The sequence below is a fragment of the Chanodichthys erythropterus genome, chromosome 21 (genome assembly GCF_024489055.1).
Source record: "Chanodichthys erythropterus isolate Z2021 chromosome 21, ASM2448905v1, whole genome shotgun sequence".
NCBI classification, from domain to species: Eukaryota; Metazoa; Chordata; class Actinopteri; order Cypriniformes; family Xenocyprididae; genus Chanodichthys; species Chanodichthys erythropterus.
The window spans coordinates 6,562,126-6,582,147 of record NC_090241.1 but is presented as its reverse complement, the minus strand read 5'-3'; the positions used below and the strand labels follow the sequence as shown (position 1 = coordinate 6,582,147).

At 37.7% G+C, this 20,022-nt stretch overlaps 1 protein-coding gene across 2 annotated transcripts; it reads left to right on the top strand.

Annotated features, from left to right (window-relative positions):
• Positions 1–271: 271 nt before the first annotated feature.
• tspeara (thrombospondin-type laminin G domain and EAR repeats a) lies at positions 272–19,594 on the top strand. Of its 2 annotated transcripts, XM_067373205.1 has the most exons (13): positions 272–513; positions 948–1,073; positions 3,972–4,192; positions 6,373–6,599; positions 7,240–7,330; positions 7,441–7,597; positions 8,506–8,637; positions 10,101–10,333; positions 13,848–14,037; positions 15,266–15,498; positions 18,386–18,564; positions 18,651–18,752; positions 18,921–19,594. In XM_067373205.1, exons 2-13 carry the CDS (start codon positions 962–964, stop codon positions 19,072–19,074), a joined length of 2,031 nt encoding a protein of 676 aa, XP_067229306.1. In that variant the 5' UTR covers positions 272–513; positions 948–961; the 3' UTR covers positions 19,075–19,594. The 2 variants fall into 2 exon arrangements, with proteins under 2 accessions (XP_067229306.1, XP_067229307.1); XM_067373206.1 differs by lacking the exon at positions 8,506–8,637.
• The last annotated feature ends 428 nt before the right edge of the window (positions 19,595–20,022 follow it).

Below are 20,022 nucleotides of genomic sequence, written 5' to 3'. Positions count from 1 at the left end.
TATTTTATTTAAAAAAATACCGAACAGTGAAGATTAAGAAAATAGTTGTCTGGCATGTAACAACACACTTTCTACAATGTACACATACATATTAAGGGGAATTTTGCCTACAGATCAGCAAAGGTCAACGAGAAAAAAATAAGTGAGACTGAACCAGATCGGGACACCGAGAGGAACTCCACCCAGAGGAAGAAAATAAAACAGAAAGAGAGAGGGAGGAGGGGGTTATGAAGCAATGAAATGCTGAGATTAGGACCGCAGGAAATCTCTCTCTCTCTCTCTGTCTGCCTTTCTCTCAGCCTCTGTACCTCCTTCTGAGCCCCTCCTCTCATGTTGACATGGTTTCATTTGAATGTCTCTCTAAATACACCAGTTTTGCCCCTTGAGCTCTCAGTTGTAGTTCTGATGTGTTAACATGCTCATCTGACCCTGCAGGTGACAGGTGAATTAGCTGCTGCTTTCCGATCGCCTCTACACACCTGAGGAACTAGGAAGAAGAGGAGAAAAGCACAAGTTTGTGGATTTTCAGGACTTTTATGACAGCTTTCAGAAAGTATTTTGGCTCTGACTCTTTTAAACTGCTTGTTAATGATTAGCATTTAAGTTGATGAGGAAGGACTTTCTTGGGAAGAACATGTATTTTCATTTAGTGTGTATTGAGAGGCTATACCCAGTGCTTGCTCTTCATACATACTTGTGAATTTGTAAAATCATTTTATTAAGTAGCTAATGGCTCACTGGTGTTGAATTGAATCTTTAATCAAAATTATACAATGAGGGACAGACTCCATTCTGGACATTTCAGGGAACAAAGAATACAGGATATAAAGGCATCTTGACCAGCGGTTATCTTTGGATCATCCTGAAGTTCATATTTGGTCAAAGTTTTTTTTTTTGTTGTTGTTGTTGTGGCAAATCAAAAGTTTGTAAGAACATTTTTTTATCAGCAAATCAACAGCTAATGGAAGGACAGCAGAACTTGGTGCCATCATTGTGGCTACTTGCACTGCACTGGTGTCTGCTTCTACCACTGACAGAAAGTGTGACTGTCGTGCCATGGAAACCCTGTACAGGTGAGATACGTGCAGTACATTTTTTCAATGCACTAGTTGAATAGAAAAAAGTGACTTCCTCCTATAATATTCTCCAGATTAGATCAGGTCCTGATTTGAAAGGTTTATTGTGTTTAAACAAATATCTATGGGCACTTTTGGCCCTGTTGATTCTATATGTATGTATGTATGCGTATATGTAGAAAAATTCTGACATTATTGTAATTTTTTTAGTGTCTTGACCAACCAATGTCATTTCTAGCATATCTGTGGTGAAAATAATGATGGAAATGACATTGTTATGATTCATACTTTTTTATTTCCTTCAGTGAGCAAACAATATATTAAATTTACAGATAATTAAGAAATGACATTTTTAAAACAAAATTTCAGACTCCTTTGCCTTGCTTTGACTAACTTCATAGCTTGTTATGTAATTACATCCAACTACATAATATCTTTACACTTTTCCTATAATTACAAAATTACAACTTGATTGGAAATTACATGCAAAAAAAATCATGTCCAACACAACTTTTTTCATGAGGTGGCGATTTCGTATAAATTATGTATGAGGGTCCTCCCCTAACCCCACCCCTAAACCTTTTGCATCTCAAGCATGTTCTTCACTGACACACCTGTCTCCTTAGCAATGACTTTTGGTGAAAATGTCACTGTAGAACCCTATGGACCAGCACAATGTCACTTAATAGAAGAAATAAATGTGAAATCGTAACACACAGCCAAACAAATGCATTCACACGGCTGGTGTGTATCCATGTTGTCATTCTGATTTGCAGCTTGGTCTCTACAGTGGAAAAATTTAAACTCTTCCCAATCCCGGCGACATCCCTCGGGCTTAAATTCCCCAATTTTCATACCACGGAGGCAATTACATTAGATACCAATGCAAAAGAAACAAGAAAAAGAAAAATGCTAATATAAAAAAGAGTTTACCAGAAGATTACCAAAGAAAATTCCCTAAGTGGTATTTTAAAATATTGCTTTTGTATGTCAAGATCACACCATTTATATGGTCCATAATTAGGGCAATGAGCTCAGCTAAAGGACTGTCATTACAATAGAAGCTGTAAATACCACAATAATGTGGATGAACCAAAGAATGCTGGGAATGTTTAGGAAATTGCAGTTCTGTCACTGAACATCTATAGATGACATCTCTTTGTCACCAGTGTGTGTGTGTGTGTGTGTGTGTTCTCATTTGAAGCATTTTTTTTTCTGTATCGGCTGCCCTCCTACACGTTTATTTGTAGTTTGAAAACTGATTAAGAAGTATGCAGTACATCCAAGAGTATCAGTTGCAAGCGTGTGTATGCTGTTATTAAATGTGTGCTCATGTCACTTCACATATTTTAGATTAAGACTATGTATACTATTTAAGAAAAACAAAGAGAATATGAAGTCATGGACTTAAAAACATTACTTGAGCCCTATTTAAAAGTTTTTAAACCATGTATGAATGACAGTAAATCAAGTTCAGGGTTTTTTAAATTCTGTGAACCAAGTAGAGCTGGTAATAGTCTCCCTCTCTTTCCTCTGTATATTTTGCATGGAAGGCAATTTGCATACATTGGTTGATAAGCTATTCTCATCCGCAGATGCAAAAATACATTGGTTCCAAAAGTATTCAGATTCTTGAGCCACATGTATGGATTTCATTGCATGAAATAGCAGTGTATAAAACAAAATGGTGATTAAGTCTCCATGAAAGAACTGACAATTCTTATTCTTATCCTGTCACTCACATCAAATCACAGCAATAGCAAACCACAACCATCCAATCAATTCCCCATCGACAAAATCAAGTCCCGTCCTACATTTTTTCTTGTTCGAGAAGCCATTTCATTATGTCACAATAAGAAAGAAAATACTATCGCGACTTCCTATTTGTGCCGACTTCAAAGCATGATAGATAGCACAATGCACAAGTGCACTTTTCAAACAAAAATATATTTAGTTTTGGGGTTTAAAATGATACTATACTGGTCAAAATGAACAATTTTGGACACTTCATTATCAAACTTGATGGAGTCAACTGTAACTATACTTGGAGAAATCTATCCATTAGCATTCTCATTCTCAATGGCAGTTATTCAGCTGGTGTAGACAATATTGGAAGTATGCAACCTGCTTACTCACTTATGGCCATAGAAGTTTTTGTACCAATCACCTGGATAATAAGTCATAATTACCACCACAGGAAAAATAATGTCCCAACAATGCTGAATGGCATCACAAGAACGCACCCAAACCCTTGACTAGCACCTAAGTTACAAAGTCCACTCCACTCCAAGTCCACTCCAAAGGGAGTTATACTCCTTGAAACATCTTCAATTTTCTTCCAGGAATGTACACATTACAATATTCCTCATTTAAATAATTCCCACCCAAGGCATACGCAAAAAAAAAGGAACAAGGCCTGGTGGAGTTGCGTTATTAGTGTGTTGAAAATCACCATGGGTGTGACATTTCCGAAACATGCTTAAAGTTGTTGACCAATCACAACACACTGTTCCAGCTGACCAATCAGAGCACACTGTGCTTTTTGGAAGGAGGGGCTTCATATAAACAGGAACTAAACAAAGCGTTACTGACAGACTAGGAAGAGAGGTGCTGCAACAGTTTAAAATAAATTTTTTGCATGAAAACCTTCTAGTAGACCCCAAAAACAAAATTAAGACTTTGTGAAAGGGCATAATAGATATTCTATAAGGTCCCTATAAATAAATAAATAATTAAAAAGGCTACTGTTAACTATTGAATGATCCCAGAGGGTGTAGTTACAACATCTACCAGCAGGGGTTAACTAGACAATGCTAAACCTTATTTCTGACAAAGGGGCATCATCTACATGTTTCCTCAACTTCTCTCTTTAATCTTCGTCCACTTCTTCTACAGATCTCCATCCAGTGGACCTGCTGTCTCGGGTGCTGCCCCATAACGGAGAGGCTCTGGCTGGGGTTCGTATGGTGCAGGAGGGAGGTGCTCGTGGAGTCCAGTTCTTCAGTCCTACACAGGCACTCACCTTTCCATCGTCTCAGCTCTTCATTAACTGCCCTCTCTTCCCTGCTGAGTTCTCCATAGTGGCCACTCTAAAAGTGCCTCAAATTAGAGTGAAGGTAAGCTTATACTCACAGTCATTCAATGCCAGAATTGCTTTTGTCCAGAGATGCTCATGTTCAGGTCAGCTTAATCATTATAGAAAGTCTCAAAAATGGCTTATTTCCTCTTTGAGAATAGCTGTTTCAGTTAAAATCTGATGTACTACAGGTATATTAAAGGGGTTATTTCACTAGGAATAATTTTTTTTCTTCATCTTTTGAGATATGAAACCACACTATACTGTAACTCTCAGAACTCGAAACCAAAACTCTCAGAGCTTCAAACAGATGACCTGATGATTCACATTTACACATCGGACACATCATAGAGCATTGCAGTGATAGCATATTTTTTTTAGGTCAAACCGGAAGTTAGCATCACCCTGATTCCCTCAACAAAAACCCAATAGGATTTTTTGATTGGCTTTTGGATTATTGCAGAAAATAAGCTCTGTGACCAAAAGTTTATGATTGTTACATGTTTTGTTCATCATGATAATCTTCACAAATTAACACAACTTTTAAAGCCTAAATACAATAGCCAGACATTAAAAGCTAAACGTAGACTATAAACGGACTACACTACGGTCGCATGACTTCAAGTCACCACCATTAAGCTTCCGACAACTCTTTCAGTCTTTATTTAAATAACATTTACCATGAAAGTATGAGTTAGAATAGTTTTATATTCATTTTTATATTTATATATAGCTATTAGAATCACAACAATGCTGTAAAAGCGGACTAATGAGTAGATGAGTTTTCCTGTTCACTGTGATAATGTTTAATGTCCCCGACAACCTCAATAGTCCCTATAGGACCATTTACACAACAACGTTTTCAACTAAAAACAGAAAACTTTTTATCCATTTTGGCTGTTCATTTTTACATGACAGTGGCATTTTGGGGATCTGAAAATGCAAACAGGTTTCAAAGAGCAAGCTTTTGAAAGCTGTACCATTATTGTTTCCAGGTAAACTACAAAAACATAAATTTGTGAAAATGGTGACATCATGCGCATACGTATTACGTGTTCAGTTTATAAACATGTAGTTTTTCTTCTTGCCTGGCATTCATAATACAGCATTTTTATTTGTTTTCACAGATCAACGTTGTCGTCTGTATGCAAAAGACACAAAGGAAAAACATTCTTGATTTTAGTACATCGTTGTTGTGAAAATGTACCATTAGCCACTTTTTAGTAAGGGGTATTAGTGATGTATTTTTTTGTCATAGAATAAAACATGAAAATATCTTACACTTGTGTTAAAGGTGCCCTAGAACGTTCTTTCACAAGATATAATATAAGTCTAAGGTGTCCCCTGAATATGTCTGAAGTTTCAGCTCAAAATACCCCATCGATTTTTTTAATAAATTTTTTTAACTGCCTATTTTGATTCTAGGGCAATTTTTGATTCTAGGGCACCTTTAACCACAAACCTTATTATAGACATTTAAAAAAAAAACAAAAAAAAACAATTGACTAAAATGCTAACTAATTTCTAGGTTTTGGCCCACAAAGGTCAGAAAGAGGGCTGGAAATGGTTATATAAACATGATATAAAAGATATCACATGATATGGTGAATGACCCAAATGAATGACAACCTAAACCTGACTGTCTCTATTTTGAGGCATCATTAACTATGCACCGATTCAGGCTGTGTGGCCCCTTTAAATCTCGTGCTCCTTGGCGTCTGGATCTGCACAGATCGTTACCAGACGTTAATACTGGCTGCCCTTGTGTAATGCCTTGAACATGAGCTGGCATATGCAAATATTGGGGGCGTACATATTAATGATCCCGACTGTTAGATAACAGTCGGTGTTATGTTGAGATTCGCCTGTTCTTCGGAGGTCTTTTAAACAAATGAGATTTATATAAGAAGGAGGAAACAATGGAGTTTGAAACTCAACGTATGTCTTTTCCATGTACTGAACTCTTGTTATTCAACTATGCCAAGGTAAATTCAATTTTTGATTCTAGGGCACCTTTAACCACAAACCTTATTTTAGACATTTAAAAAAAACAAAAAATACTAAAATGCTAACTCAATTCTAGGTTTTGGCCCACAAAGGTCAGAAAGAGGGTTGGAAATGGCTATATAAACATGATATAAAAGATATCACATGATATGGTGAATGTCCCAAATGAATGACAACCTAAACCTGACTGTCTCTCTGGACTCTATCTTTCAGAGGAATGAGTACTTGTTGGCCGTGGTAAGGGAGGATGACAATCAACTCCTGCTTGGCCTGCGTTTCTCTAAAGACAAAGTCCATCTTATCTATCGGGGCTCAATGGGGAGGGAGCGACTCAGCTTTAAAAGAATCCACCTGGCAGACAACCACTGGCACAGCATGGTGTTAGCCATCAGTGGCCACCATGCCACCCTCACTCTGGACTGTGGCATCCCACTGGAACTGTGAGTCTGTAGTGGCAGTAGAAAGACCCTAATACATTTTAGGCATTCACTACAAGATATAAGCATTTGGATGACCTTTTTTCATCAAAAAATTTAAATTCTGTCATCATTTACTCACCCTCAAGTTGTTCCAAACCTGTATGAATTTCTTTCTTTTACTGAACACAAAAGAAGATATATGTTAACCAAACAGTTGACTTTCATATTATTATTTTTTTTCCATACTATGGAAGTCAATGGGGCCCATCAAATGTTTGGTTACACATATTCTTCAAAATATCTTCTTTTGTATTGAACAGAATAAAGAAACTCATACAGTTTTGTAACAACTTGAGGGTGAGTAAATGATGATAGAATTTTCATTTTTGGGTGAACTATCACTTTAATTTGTATTATAAGATAAAAAAATTATGTCTTGTTCAAAATATGCACATATACTTGCAATGATTTCTTGAGGAATTAGCTGCAAATTCAGTGTGTTTTATTTTACGACATGGGTGGCATTTAGAACCTGGCATTTGTTATTTCTAGGGGAGGGATCTTTCCAACCACAAAAATAGAAGAGATACAGAAACAATATATAATGTTGCAGTTCAAAGTTGAGTTCTGTGAGTAATGTACTTCCACTGATGGGTTCCAGGGTCCATAAACAGCCATTTCCCTCTGATCTCAGCACCGATGGCTCCAGGTTTCACATTGGAAGTCGAAGGAAGTGGAAAGGCCTGTTCTCTGTGAGCTTTACATTCTCATTTTGCTAATTATTTTGCTTAAAATTTAAAATATGTTAGCATAAACACAAACATACCTGTCGGTCAGCAGATGATCTGTTTTCTTTCTTAAGGGTTTACTACGCCAGCTCGTCCTTTTACCTGGATCGGACGCGACGTCACGTGTTTGCCCCTCCTCCAATCCGTCACTGGTTGAGCTTTCTGTTCCTACAATTCTGTCAAATTTGCCAGCGAAATCCCACATGAATGATGCCCTGCTCCCTCCATATGGTAAAACTAAATGTTTAAATTCAAGTGATTTTAAGGTTGAATTAAAAGGAATATAAAAATCCTAATAAAAATAAATAAATAAAAATGTCATTCCAAACCCATATGACTGGAAAGGTCAAAAGTAGTCATACGGACTACTTTACGGATATCGTAAAAGTACTCCATATGACTACTTTTGACATGATAAGAGTTTAAACTGAGATGCTTAATGGAAAATAGGCTGGTTAAACATATCAACATAGCCAATGTTAACACAGAGTTACAATGAACCATTACAAAAAAATTATTTTATCATGACTGGAGCCATGTACAACATTTTGAGGAAAAGAACAGATCTGTGGTGCGAAAGACCACACTGATGACATATCGCCCATGGTCGGATTGAGTTATCAGCCCAAACTAAACATCTGACACTTGTTTCGCTCTGAAAAGGAAAACAGAGGTTATACCACTTGCAGTGAGAGCTGTCAGTGATTGAGTGTGTGCTGGTGATGAGGGGGTTTACGCTGGCACACATCTCGGGCATGACAAACAATGCTGTGTTTACATAATTTGTATTGACAATTTAAATGAGCTAATGGCAACTTTGATCTAGATTACACACCTTGGTTAATATTTTTACACCCTCACTGTCTGAGATGACTAGACACATTGTTTTACACTTTACGCCTGTGATGACGTAACAGAGATTTTGTTCATTGTTTCATATCCATATTCTTTTGATGAAGTAGATCTATTACAAATAGTCATCCAATTTAAAAAATAATACATATATATATTGTACAAATCCAGTAATCACAGATTATCAAATACAATATATTTTAATGTAATTCAAAAAGAAATATTACTTTAAGCATATTTGCTCAGTATGTGTACTTGAACTTATGCATTCTCACTTCAATGTTCAGAAACGGAGGTCCGTGTGACCCTGGGGTCTAAACCAGAATGCACTGCGGCGGAGCAGGGACAACTCTGGTTTGACACTCTTAAAAAGGGCCTCTTCCTATGTGATGGTGCATACTGGCACTCTATGCTGCAAGGTAGGAAGATTGAAGAAAAAAATAATAATGGATTTACTAAAAAAATGTTTAATTTTAACTTTAAAGGGATAGTTCACCCAAAAATGAAAATTCTGTCATTAATTACTCACCCTCATGTTGTTCAAAACCCGTAATACTCTTCCAACTGAAACTTATTTTGCAACCGTAATACTTATGCAACTGAAACTTTGACTCTTCAGAAAGTTTATAAAGAGATCATACAACTAATCCATATGAATTGAACAGTTTAGTCCAAATTTCCTGAAGAGACACGATCACTTTATATGATGAACAGATTGAATTAAATAATCTTTTATTCACATATAAACATTGATCAGTGAACATAAACAGAAGCTCAACCGAGAACAAAACTCTTCCGGAAGCTCATGCTGCGTAACACATGAGAATGAACCTCATTGGTTCTCACACGTCAAGAAAACATGCTTGAGCTTCTGTTTACCACAACTGATGTGTGAGCTGATGAATGTTATTATGTGAGTAAAACCCTAAATTCAACAAAAACGTGTGTCTTCAGAAAACCCTAACCCTAACCCAACCCTAACTTTTAAAGCGTCAAAGTGTCAGTTGCGTTGCTGTCTATGGAGGGACAGAAATCTCTCAGATTTCATCAAAAAGATTTGTGTCCCAAAGATGAATGAAAGTCTTACGGGTTTGGAAAGACATGAGGGTGAGTAATTAATGACAGAAAGTTCAAATTTTAAGTGAACTAACCCTTTAAGATTGTGATCTCTCAAGCCAAGTCAAATTTATTTATATAGCGTTTTTTGCAATTAACATTGTTTCAAAGCAGCTTTAAGGAAAACCATGATGTTACTGTTTATTTGTCTTAATATCTTCATGCCTTTTAGTCACAATTAGATTAGAGCTGGGTGATACAAGCAATGAAGCGGTTGTTGACATATGCTATATAGTATATATTGCCCTATATCTTTATGAATGCAAATAAAGTTTCATACATATATATCTGACTTTATATAAAGTGCTGGGCGATAATATATTTTACATTTTGCTACAAAAACATGTTGAGAGTTGTGAATTTATGTGAGTGTACTGTATGCGAATAAAGATGGATATATATCCAACTTTAAACTTTATAGCTGTGTAATAAAACTGTTTTAATTTAAAATACAGATTTATATAATCATGCAGCTGAGATTTGTTAGAGTTTCCCATTTAAATTTAGAAAATCATGCCACATTTAAATTTCACATGCAATATTTATATAAATCCCAGAACCTATAATTATTATTAACAACAAGCATAATCGATCAGATACTTTACCAAGAAGTGCTGTGGTAATGGTGATATAGTATCAGATGGTAACACCACAGTACTACATGAATACCATGACCAAAACCCTGGTTATTTTTTTTTTTACACTGTTTTGTGTTATGCCAGCTGAGGTTCCTCAGTAATTATTTTTTACACTGTTCATTCTACAGAGAAAGACAGACTAGACTATGTAGATGATTACCAGGACCTCTACACCACCTCAGAGACGCTGGACATCGAGCTTTTCCAGATCCCCTCTGTTGGGCTGTTTGCTGCTATGGCTCATCGGGCCAACAAACCAGGCTCTGCCATCTACCGCTGGATCCATGGCAACTTCCAGCTCTACCAGAACATTAGCACCTTTAAGGCCCAGGCATGGAAGCAATTCACTATAGGGAGGAAGGTGAGAAAAGATAATGATTATTGTTGGGGAACGTTTCTTTTAAAAGTAATGCATTGCGTTAATCTCTAAAAAAGTAACTAATTGCATCACTTTTTAAGGAAAGTAATGTGTTACATTACTTTTGAGTTACTTTTTCTCACCTGGGCTGGGCTTGAAAAAAAGTTCTAATATTGCCAAATGTAAAGGCCCTTTCACACCAAGGGCCCTGTTTTAATTATCTAAGCACATGGTCTGAAGCACATGGTGCAGGTGCACTTAGGGCGTGTCCGAATCCACTTTTTGCCAAAGGTCAGCGCATGGTCCAAAAGGGTTGTACCTAGTCTCTTAATGAGTCATGGGTGTGTTTTGGGCATAACATGCAATTAACCAATCAAAGTGTCATCTTCCATTCCTTTTAAAAGCCAGGTGCGCTTGCACCAGTGACGGATTGCTATTTACATGGTGGAATGTAGACACTCTCAACCTGATGAGTCAGTTTAAATACATGTGTGTATTGCCACAATTGGTCAAATAATTAGCAAATTTCATTCATCATTACTTCAAATAGGTAATTCTGATACATGCAATGACTATCCAGTGCATTTGCTATTTAAATGACGTGTGCGCTGGACGTGAAAATGATAACTGCGTCAGGCTGAAACTATCAATACTCCTTGCGTCGCATTGCACCGGGTGTATGATAGGGCCCCAAAAGTAAGCCTCAGGGTAAAGGAAATGCAAATTCATGCCTGTTCAGTAGAGGGCGCAGCTCAAACAAACCTTTCAGCTGTGCTGCTGTTCTGAGTCACAGAAGAATAGAATGCAGGAGAAAAAAGTTCAACACTCTTCAGTAATTTTTGCTTATTCGTATCGTTGATTTGAATCATTGAAGGTCAGCAGCAAAGACATTGGTTAATAAAGTGAGATTAAATACATAAAGTATATTTGTACTGTTTAAAATTAAATTATTGCAGGTTTGTGTAGTATTCTGAGTTTAATTTTTTTTTACTATTTTTATCTGTTTTTGTGCAAGCGAATGAGTAAATGCCTGCTCACATTTAGTCTAGAACAACAATAACCATCACAGCGCACACAATGCCTCTGCACTTATGCCGATTTCTCACAATATGGAGACAGGAGAGCTGTCAGTCAATAAATGGGAAAACAAAGTAACTTGCGTTACTTGTTTGAAAATTTTTTTTAAATTTAAAAGTAATGCTTTACTTTACTAGTTAAAAAAGTAATCTGATTATGTAACTCGGGTTACTTGTAATGTGTTACCCCAACACTGACAATAATGTTGTCAAAGTCTAAAACTTTCAGGTGCCACAACTGTCAAGTAAAAAATATATTTTCCAGACACCATGAAATGATTAAAGTCAGCATGAAACAAAAATGGCAACAGCCATTTTTCTTCCCTATTGTAATGTATATCCGAGTGAAATGGCTTCTGGAATGAGAAAAAATGTAGGGCTGGACTTGATTTCATCCTTCGGGAATTAATTGGATCATAGGAAATTGGGCATTGCTGACTAAATTTAGGCAGTTCTGAATGCCAGTTTGCAGTCAGTTCTGGAAAATATTTATGCTGCTTTCATGTACTATATGAAATTTGATAATTCCCACTTCTGAAGTCATGATTACGAGCTTATCGCATTCAAGTTTCGACGTGAGAGGGCATTCATGTGCAATTTTTTACCTAGGAAACGAGAGCACGTGAAGGCAGCAATAGTCGTTAGATTAGCTAATCATGTGTGACCTTTCCAACGTGATTACGTAATGCACGGTGCATCGCAGAGCTAGTGCTAGTGCCTAGCAACCACCAAGAACACTCTAGCAACACCTTAGCAACCACCCCAAGTACCATAGCAACTGCCTAGCAACCGCCTAGCAACCACCCAGGTTACCATAGCAACCGCCTAGCAACACCTTAGCAACCACCCCAAGTACCCTAGCAACTTCCTAGCAACCACCCAGGTTACCATAGCAACGCCTAGCAACCACCCGGAACACTCTAGCAACACCTTAGCAACCACCCCAAGTACCTTAGCAACTGCCTAGCAACACCTTTAGCAACCACCCCAAGTACCCTAGCAACTGCCTAGCAACCACCCAGGTTACCATAGCAACCTCCTAGCAACACCTTTATCAACCATCCCAAGTACCCTAGCAACTGCCTAGCAACCATCCAGGTTACCATAGCAACCGCCTAGCAACCACCCAAAACACCCTAGCAACCGCATAGCAACACCTTAGCAACCACCCCAAGTACCCTAGCAACTGCCTAGCAACCGACTAGCAACCACCCAGGTTACCCTAACAACCACCCAGAACACCCTAGCAACCGCCTAGCAACACCTTAGCAACCACTCCAAGTACCTTAGCAACACCCTAGCAACCACCCAGGTTACCATAGCAACCGCCTAGCAACCACCTATAACACCCTAGCGACCACTTAGCAACACCATAGTGACTACCCCAGGTACCTTAGCAATTTGTGACATTCATTACAAGATGATAAGTTAAAACATTTAAAATACACCTGCAGAATATTTTTTCAATCATGTATTTCGCCATTGAGTATTTCTTAAAAATAGTGTGTAAAAATCTCGAGTCTCGTCTCGTCTCGTGAGATACTGGTCTCGTCACACCCCTTGTCGTTAGTAATCAATAGTAGTTTTTTTTCTTTTTTTAAATAAAGACTGATTTTAAAATTGAATCTATTTAATTTGAATATTAAGCTTACACAGTCACCATTAAATCAAAATCGACAATTCTTATTTTCGTTACATTTCGTTCCTCAGAAATCACTTACTGCTCCTATAAACAGGCAAAGGTTGTACAGTGCAGCTGTAGAGAGCAGTGATTGGCACTTCATTAGGAAAGAATTACTGGCAGAAAAAGCCTGGGGTGAAATGTTAAGGGAGGCAGGTAAGGGACATGGTTCAGTACCAAAAGTGTGAACTGAATGTTTTCCACTCAATCATGCACAGATCCACAGAGAATAGACTTTACACTGCACTTCAGGAGACAGATGTGTTTTGATGTGGTGTTTCTTTCACTCAGTACAAACGTACGCAATAACTTTAAATCACCATTGTAGTCAATCAAAGAAATTAATTTTGTCTGATGATCTTTCCCTTCCCTGAATGAATGAATCATTTATACACATCTGTCTGTCTGCAGTGTAATTTCTTAGTCTTAATTATATCACACAGATCTTGAATTATAAAGAATAGGAAGTAATAAAAGTTCTTTGTTGAAACCTGCAGCTCCTTACATTATCATTACTGTAAATCATGGAGCCTGTATTTGTATCAGTAAAAACATCACTAAACTCTTCGCCTGAGTGAAATTATGACTCACACTAAGCTATATGGTGCAGTATATATCTACCACCTGATCTTCACGCTGTTCTAAATTTAGCGAGCTGGATTTGTGATAGCCAAATGACAGACTGACAGATAAGTGTAACATTATCTCTGTTTGTCTGTATCAGGCTCATTTATCACTGTGTGTGTTGTATGTGTGCCAGATATTCTTGGCGGTGTCGAACTCGGTGGGCCCAGCGGACGGACAGCGAGAGCTGTCTGTGATCTATAGGTGGAGTAATAAGAGGCTGAAATTTGTGCGTCATCAAACCCTGGAGACGCACGGCGCTCGTGACTGGGAAGCCTTCCATATTAATAATGAAGCTTTTTTGGCTGTGGCCAATCACCGAACAGGTTGGTCCTATAATGGTGTGGTGCAGCTGAATCCAGACAATATCATCATGACTTGTTCATACATCACGGGAATCGTTTGGAATCATTACGATGATTTAATGTTTTTGAAAGAAGTTTCTTATGGTTTTTGAAATTAAATTAAGGTTTTATAAGGGAAAACATTCCAGGATTTTTCTCCATATAGTGGACTTCAATGGCTACCAACGGGTTGAAGGCTCAAATTGCAATTTCAATGCAGCTCCACATGATCCCAGACAAGGAATAAGGGTCTTATCTAGCAAAACGATCGGTCATTTTCTAAAAAATAAATAAAAATTATATACTTTTAACTACAAATGCTCGTCTTGCACTGCTCTGCGATGCACCACATATTATGTAATCAAGTTGGAAAGGTCACGCATGACAAAGCAAACGTGCAAAGGCCTTTAGAAAGAAAAGGAAAAACTACGATGTTGGACGATTTTGAAGTTGGAGGAGAAAATATTTTCACCCTACCGCGGTACTTCCCCCTACGTCATGTGTGACCTTTCCAACGTGATCACGTAATGTGCAGCGCAGAGCTAGTGCAAGATGAGAACTTGTGGTTAAAAAGTATATAAATGTATTTTTTTTTTCGAAAATGACCGATTGTTTCGCTAGATAAGACCCTTATTCCTCATCTGGGATTGTGTAAAGCCCTTTGAAGCTGTTTTGAAACTCAATTTGGACCTTCAACCCATTCAACCTTCAACAAGTCCACTATAAGGAGAAAAATCCTGGAATGTTTTCCTCAAAAACCAAATCACAAATAAACATCTTGGATAACATGGGGGTGAGTAAATTATCAGGAAATTTTAATTCTGAAGTGAACTAATCCTTTAACCCCAAAATTAAAATTCATGCTCACCATCATGCTGTATGGCTTTACACAAAGATATTTTCAGATATGTTTTTCATACAATGAAAGAATATTGTGACTATAGGGATTGTCAAACTCCAAAAAGAGCACCATTAAACAGTCCATATATTTCAGTATAGTCCAATATATGTGACATGTAAGGATTCTACTGAAATGAGTTTGGAATGACATGAGGATGAGTGTGAACTTTACTATATTTACTGATAAGTTTTGAGCCACTGATGCAGTTCAGTAGATGGTATCACCAATTTCAAAAATTGGTGGCAATTGTGAGAATAGTTGCACTTTTTATTTTAAACCCTTATATTATGTCCCTGTCATCCCTTTTAGAGAATGGGAATCACAACATTAACAGTGTTGTTTATAAGTGGAACCCAGGCACCAAGACGTTTGAGGTGAACCAGACCATCTCCACATCGGGAGCTTATGACTGGGAGTTTTTCACCGTAGGGCCCTACCACTTCCTAGCAGTGGCCAATGCATTTGATGGCATCTCCACCCAAATAGATTCATCAATCTATATCTGGCTTGGAGGAGGCTTTCAGCTCTTTCAGACTATAAGGGTGAGTTTAGAAAGCATATTTCATCATTTGAAAATGCCTCGCAAGGCCCTGAAACTTGCTGATGGCTTAAAATCAAATGGATCATTCTGAAACGTGATGACCATCTAGAATTGGTTTACTTTGAATGGAAAAACTGATGTGAATGAGGTACATTTCTGTCCTGATTTACACATTAAGAAATTCATTACAGGTAAATGAAGTGGAAAATCATGACACATGAAAAAAAAAAAAAGATGAATGAAGGACTCGTGTAGGTGTTTCCCAGCTGCAGCATGTTATTTTACATTTACCTGACACCTGTTCTCACTGAGTTACCTTGGGGCATCTGTGGTATCGCTGGAGTTGTTTAATTATAGGGTGAACTAAAGCTTTAACAGCCGTAAAAGACCCTGAACTAGTACCGAAAGTGATTTATTGCTTGAAATCTTGTCAAAAACTTTTCACTTTTCTTCACTGCAATTTATTTTATTAAACAGGAATTTTTTTTATTTAAAGGAAAAAGACATCTTTTTTGCAAACATGAGATATAGAAAAAGTCTGTTCATGGGTATTGGGATTGGAAAGGGGATTTCTGATAAATATCACTAGGAACTATTTTGTCATATACCCAGTTTCGGGTCATTCTAGTCCCATAGTAATGGGACTAGTAATGGCTGCTTTCATACACTCTCAGAAAAGAAAGGAACACAAGCTGTCACTGGGACAGTACCCTTTAAGATGGTTCTAATATGTACCATTTAGGTACTAATATGCACACTTTTGATACCAATATTTACCTTTGAGGCACTAATATGGACTCTGAAAGGGTACTGCCCCAGTGTACCTTTTTTTTCTGAGCGTGTACAAATCTATAAAATTGTTAAACATTTTCATTCACCATTGAATTTGCTCTAAATCACTGATGTCAACAGACTTTATGAGGCAGACTCACCGCTTGTGATGTTGTCAGCCGTTTAAGATGGGAATTTCCCTGTGTGCAGATGTGTTTTACAGGGGAATAAAGAACAAGAAGAGTTTTTGGTTAATATCAAGTGTTTAGATGATGTTACACTATAATTAAATTCTTGAGATCTTACCATCTAACAAAATCATAGTCATATATGTGATATGGATCTCGTGAAGTTACTGATGCAGTCAGTGTCAATTCAGCAGGACAATGTTTTCTTATGACACTACAATGGTTTTAACCAATGAATAATACACTATATTGCCAAAAGTTTTGGGACGCCTGCCTTTACGTGCACAAGAACTTTAATGACACCCCATTCTTAATCTGTAGTGTTTAATATGGAGTTGGCCCACCCTTTGTAGCTACAACAGCCTCAACTCTTCTGGGAAGGATTTCCACAAGGTTTAGGAGTGTGTTTTTGGGAATTTTTGACCATTCTTCTAGAAGCACATTTGTGAGGTCAGGCATTGATGTTGGACAAGAAGGCCTGGCTCGCAGTCTCCGCTCTAATTCATCTCAAAGGTGTTCTGTCGGGTTGAGGTCAGGATTCTGTGCAGTTAAGTTCCCCCACACCAAACTCGGTCACCCATGACTTTATGGACCTTGCTTTGTGCACTGGTGCGCAGTCATGTTGGAACAGGAAGGAGCCATCCCCAAACTGTTCCCACAAAGTTGGGAGCATGATATTGTCCAAAATGTCTTGGTATGCCGAAGCATTAAGAGTTCCTTTCACTGGAACTAAGGGGTCAAGCCCAACCCATGAAAAACAACCCCACACCATAAGCCCCCTCCACCAAACTTTACACTTGACACAATGCAGTCAGGCAAGTACCATTCTCCTGCAACCACCAAACCCAGACTCGTCCATCGGATTGCCAGACAGAGAAGTGTAATTCGTCACTCCAGAGAACAGGTCTCCACTGCTCTAGAGTCCAGTGCTGGTGTGCTTTACACCACTGCATCCGGCGCTCTGCATTGTACTTGGTGATGTAAGGCTAGGATGCAGCTGCTCGGCCATGGAAACCCATTCCATGAAGCTCTCTACGCACTGTTCTTGAGCTAATCTGAAGGCCAAATGAAGTTTAGAGGTCTGTAGCTATTGACTCTGCAGAAAGTTGGCGACTTCTGCGCACTGTGTGCCTCAGTATGCGCTGATCCCGCTCTGTGATTTTATGTGGCCTACCACTTCGTGGCTGAGTTGCAGTTGTTCCCAATTGCTTCCAATTTGTGATGATTCCCCCTAACATTTGACCGTGGAATATTTAGTAGTGAGGAAATTTCATGGATGGACTTATTGCACAGGTGGCAACCTATCACGGTACCACGCTTGAATTCACTGAGCTCCTGAGAGCGACCCATTCTTTCACAAATGTTTGTAGAAGTTCTGCATGCCTAGGTGCTTGATTTTATACACCTGTGGCCATGGAAGTGATGGGAACACTTGAATTCAATGATTTGAAGGGGTGTCCCAATACTTTTGGCAATATAGTGTATGTGTGTTTGCAAAAGTTTAGCATCTATATTAGTTTGATATCAGAAATAGTGTAGGCAGCCTTTTACCTTAACCTAATTTTTTGAGAGACAACGATAAGATCAACCTGAGTGCTTAGGGAAATTTATTTTGGTAACACTTTACAATGAGGTTCCATTTTGCAAAAAATGAATGGTGGCATGCTTGAATTTCCCGTGGAAACCAACCAGTACCACCTGAATTAGAAAACATTATTACAAGCTTACCGTTGTGAATCAGGCTAAGGTAAGGAGATAGTTTTGAACACTGGCTGGTTATGTACTTGCTCAAAAATTGATTTTCATTTTTAACCAAAAAAGGTTACGAACTGCAGCTTTAATGTTAGTTGATGCATTACCAACTAGTGTTACCCTTATTATTACCAAACCCAATCTTTCTTTCTGAACGTATATCTTTAATTTCTCTAGACATTTGGGGCTACAGACTGGGAAATGTTTCAGATTGGAAACAGAGTCTTTCTTGCTGTTGCCAATGGACACATGCTGTGTGAGAGAGGACCGAGCCTCTATACCATCAACTCAACTATATATGAACTTGATATGACAACCAAGATGTTCCTCAAGTTTCAAGACATTATAACATACAGGTAAAGTCTGAACTATAAAAGATTTTTGGGGGTTGAGAGTCATAATCATATTTCACATCTTTTGACTATGTCTTCTTGTATGCCAGTGCGGTGGACTGGGAGTTCTTTTCGCTTGGAGATGAGCACTTTTTAGTTGTAGCCAACTCTTATGATGGATCGTCTTACTCTTTGAACAGTGTTATATACAGGTATAATTCAAAACGTCATAACTTCAATTTACACATACTGCAGTACTTTGGCATTGTGGGTGGTTGTGCAACTGTATAGGGTAACACTATTTTAAGGTGATGTAGTTACAAGCTACTACACATTTTTCAGGTAGTCTTTTTCACTTTTATTGTTTTTGTCTCTGACAGATGGCAGGGATATGAGGGTTTTGTCCCTGTCCATCGGTTACCTACTATAGGATGCAGTGACTGGGAGTTCTTTACCTCAGAAGAGGGTTCATACCTGATGTACTCCAGTGCCAAAACACCTCTTTCCAAAGTCTTCAAGCTGAGGATCCACTGAGGGCACAAACAGTTGTTCAGCTTTTTCATATTTTGATAGTTTTCTATTCCACTTTTGACCTCTGTGACAACTGACACTTTCATGGGAAACTTTTTAATGTCAGAGAAGTCGATCAAGCTGGCAGGAGGTGGAATCTGGAGTTTGATACTTCCTGAAAACTACCTCATCTGCATAAAAAGACTGTCAAGATGCAAGGGAAAAACTCTGTGGTGAATCTCAGTTGTGTTCTAAAGTCACTTCAGTTTAAAATGGTTTAAATTATATTGTGGTTCAGCAAAAACTATTTTGTTTCAAGAAATGAACATTTGTGCTTATTGGACATTCCTCAGATACAGAAAGTGAAATGAGGGAGCAGGACATTTAAGCTCTGTCTAACTTTTATTTACAATACGCACTTTCCATGAGGGGTACACTCATTTGTGGATAGTGCCATACAATGTTTTAAAGATTATATCTATAATGTAAAATAATGTAATAAATAATGTTATTTATACGTATAATATTTGTATTTTACCTCTTGTTCTTGCACTACAATAAACTGATTTTACTTATCAATAAACTGTATGTACATGTTTCACAGTCTCAAATAGGTTATGTTGATTTTGTATATTACATTAATGGTATATAGGCTGCTTGTGTATAACAACCATGACTGTATTGCTCATAGAAAAAAAAATGTCACAAAAGGGAAGAAAATACTATCGCAACTTCAGTTTTATGACTACTTGCAACATGATAAGCACAGCGTTGGTGTTAAGAAACATTATATGGTCAGCTGTTGAAGAGGGTCTTTAAACTTAATTTAAGTATTTGGGATTATTGTTAGATGACAAATATACATGGAAAGCACATATCAAAACACCTATAAAAACAAAATGCAAAAAAGTAACATTTATTAAAGGGATAGTTCACTCAAAAATTAAAATTCTGTCATCATTTACTCATTCT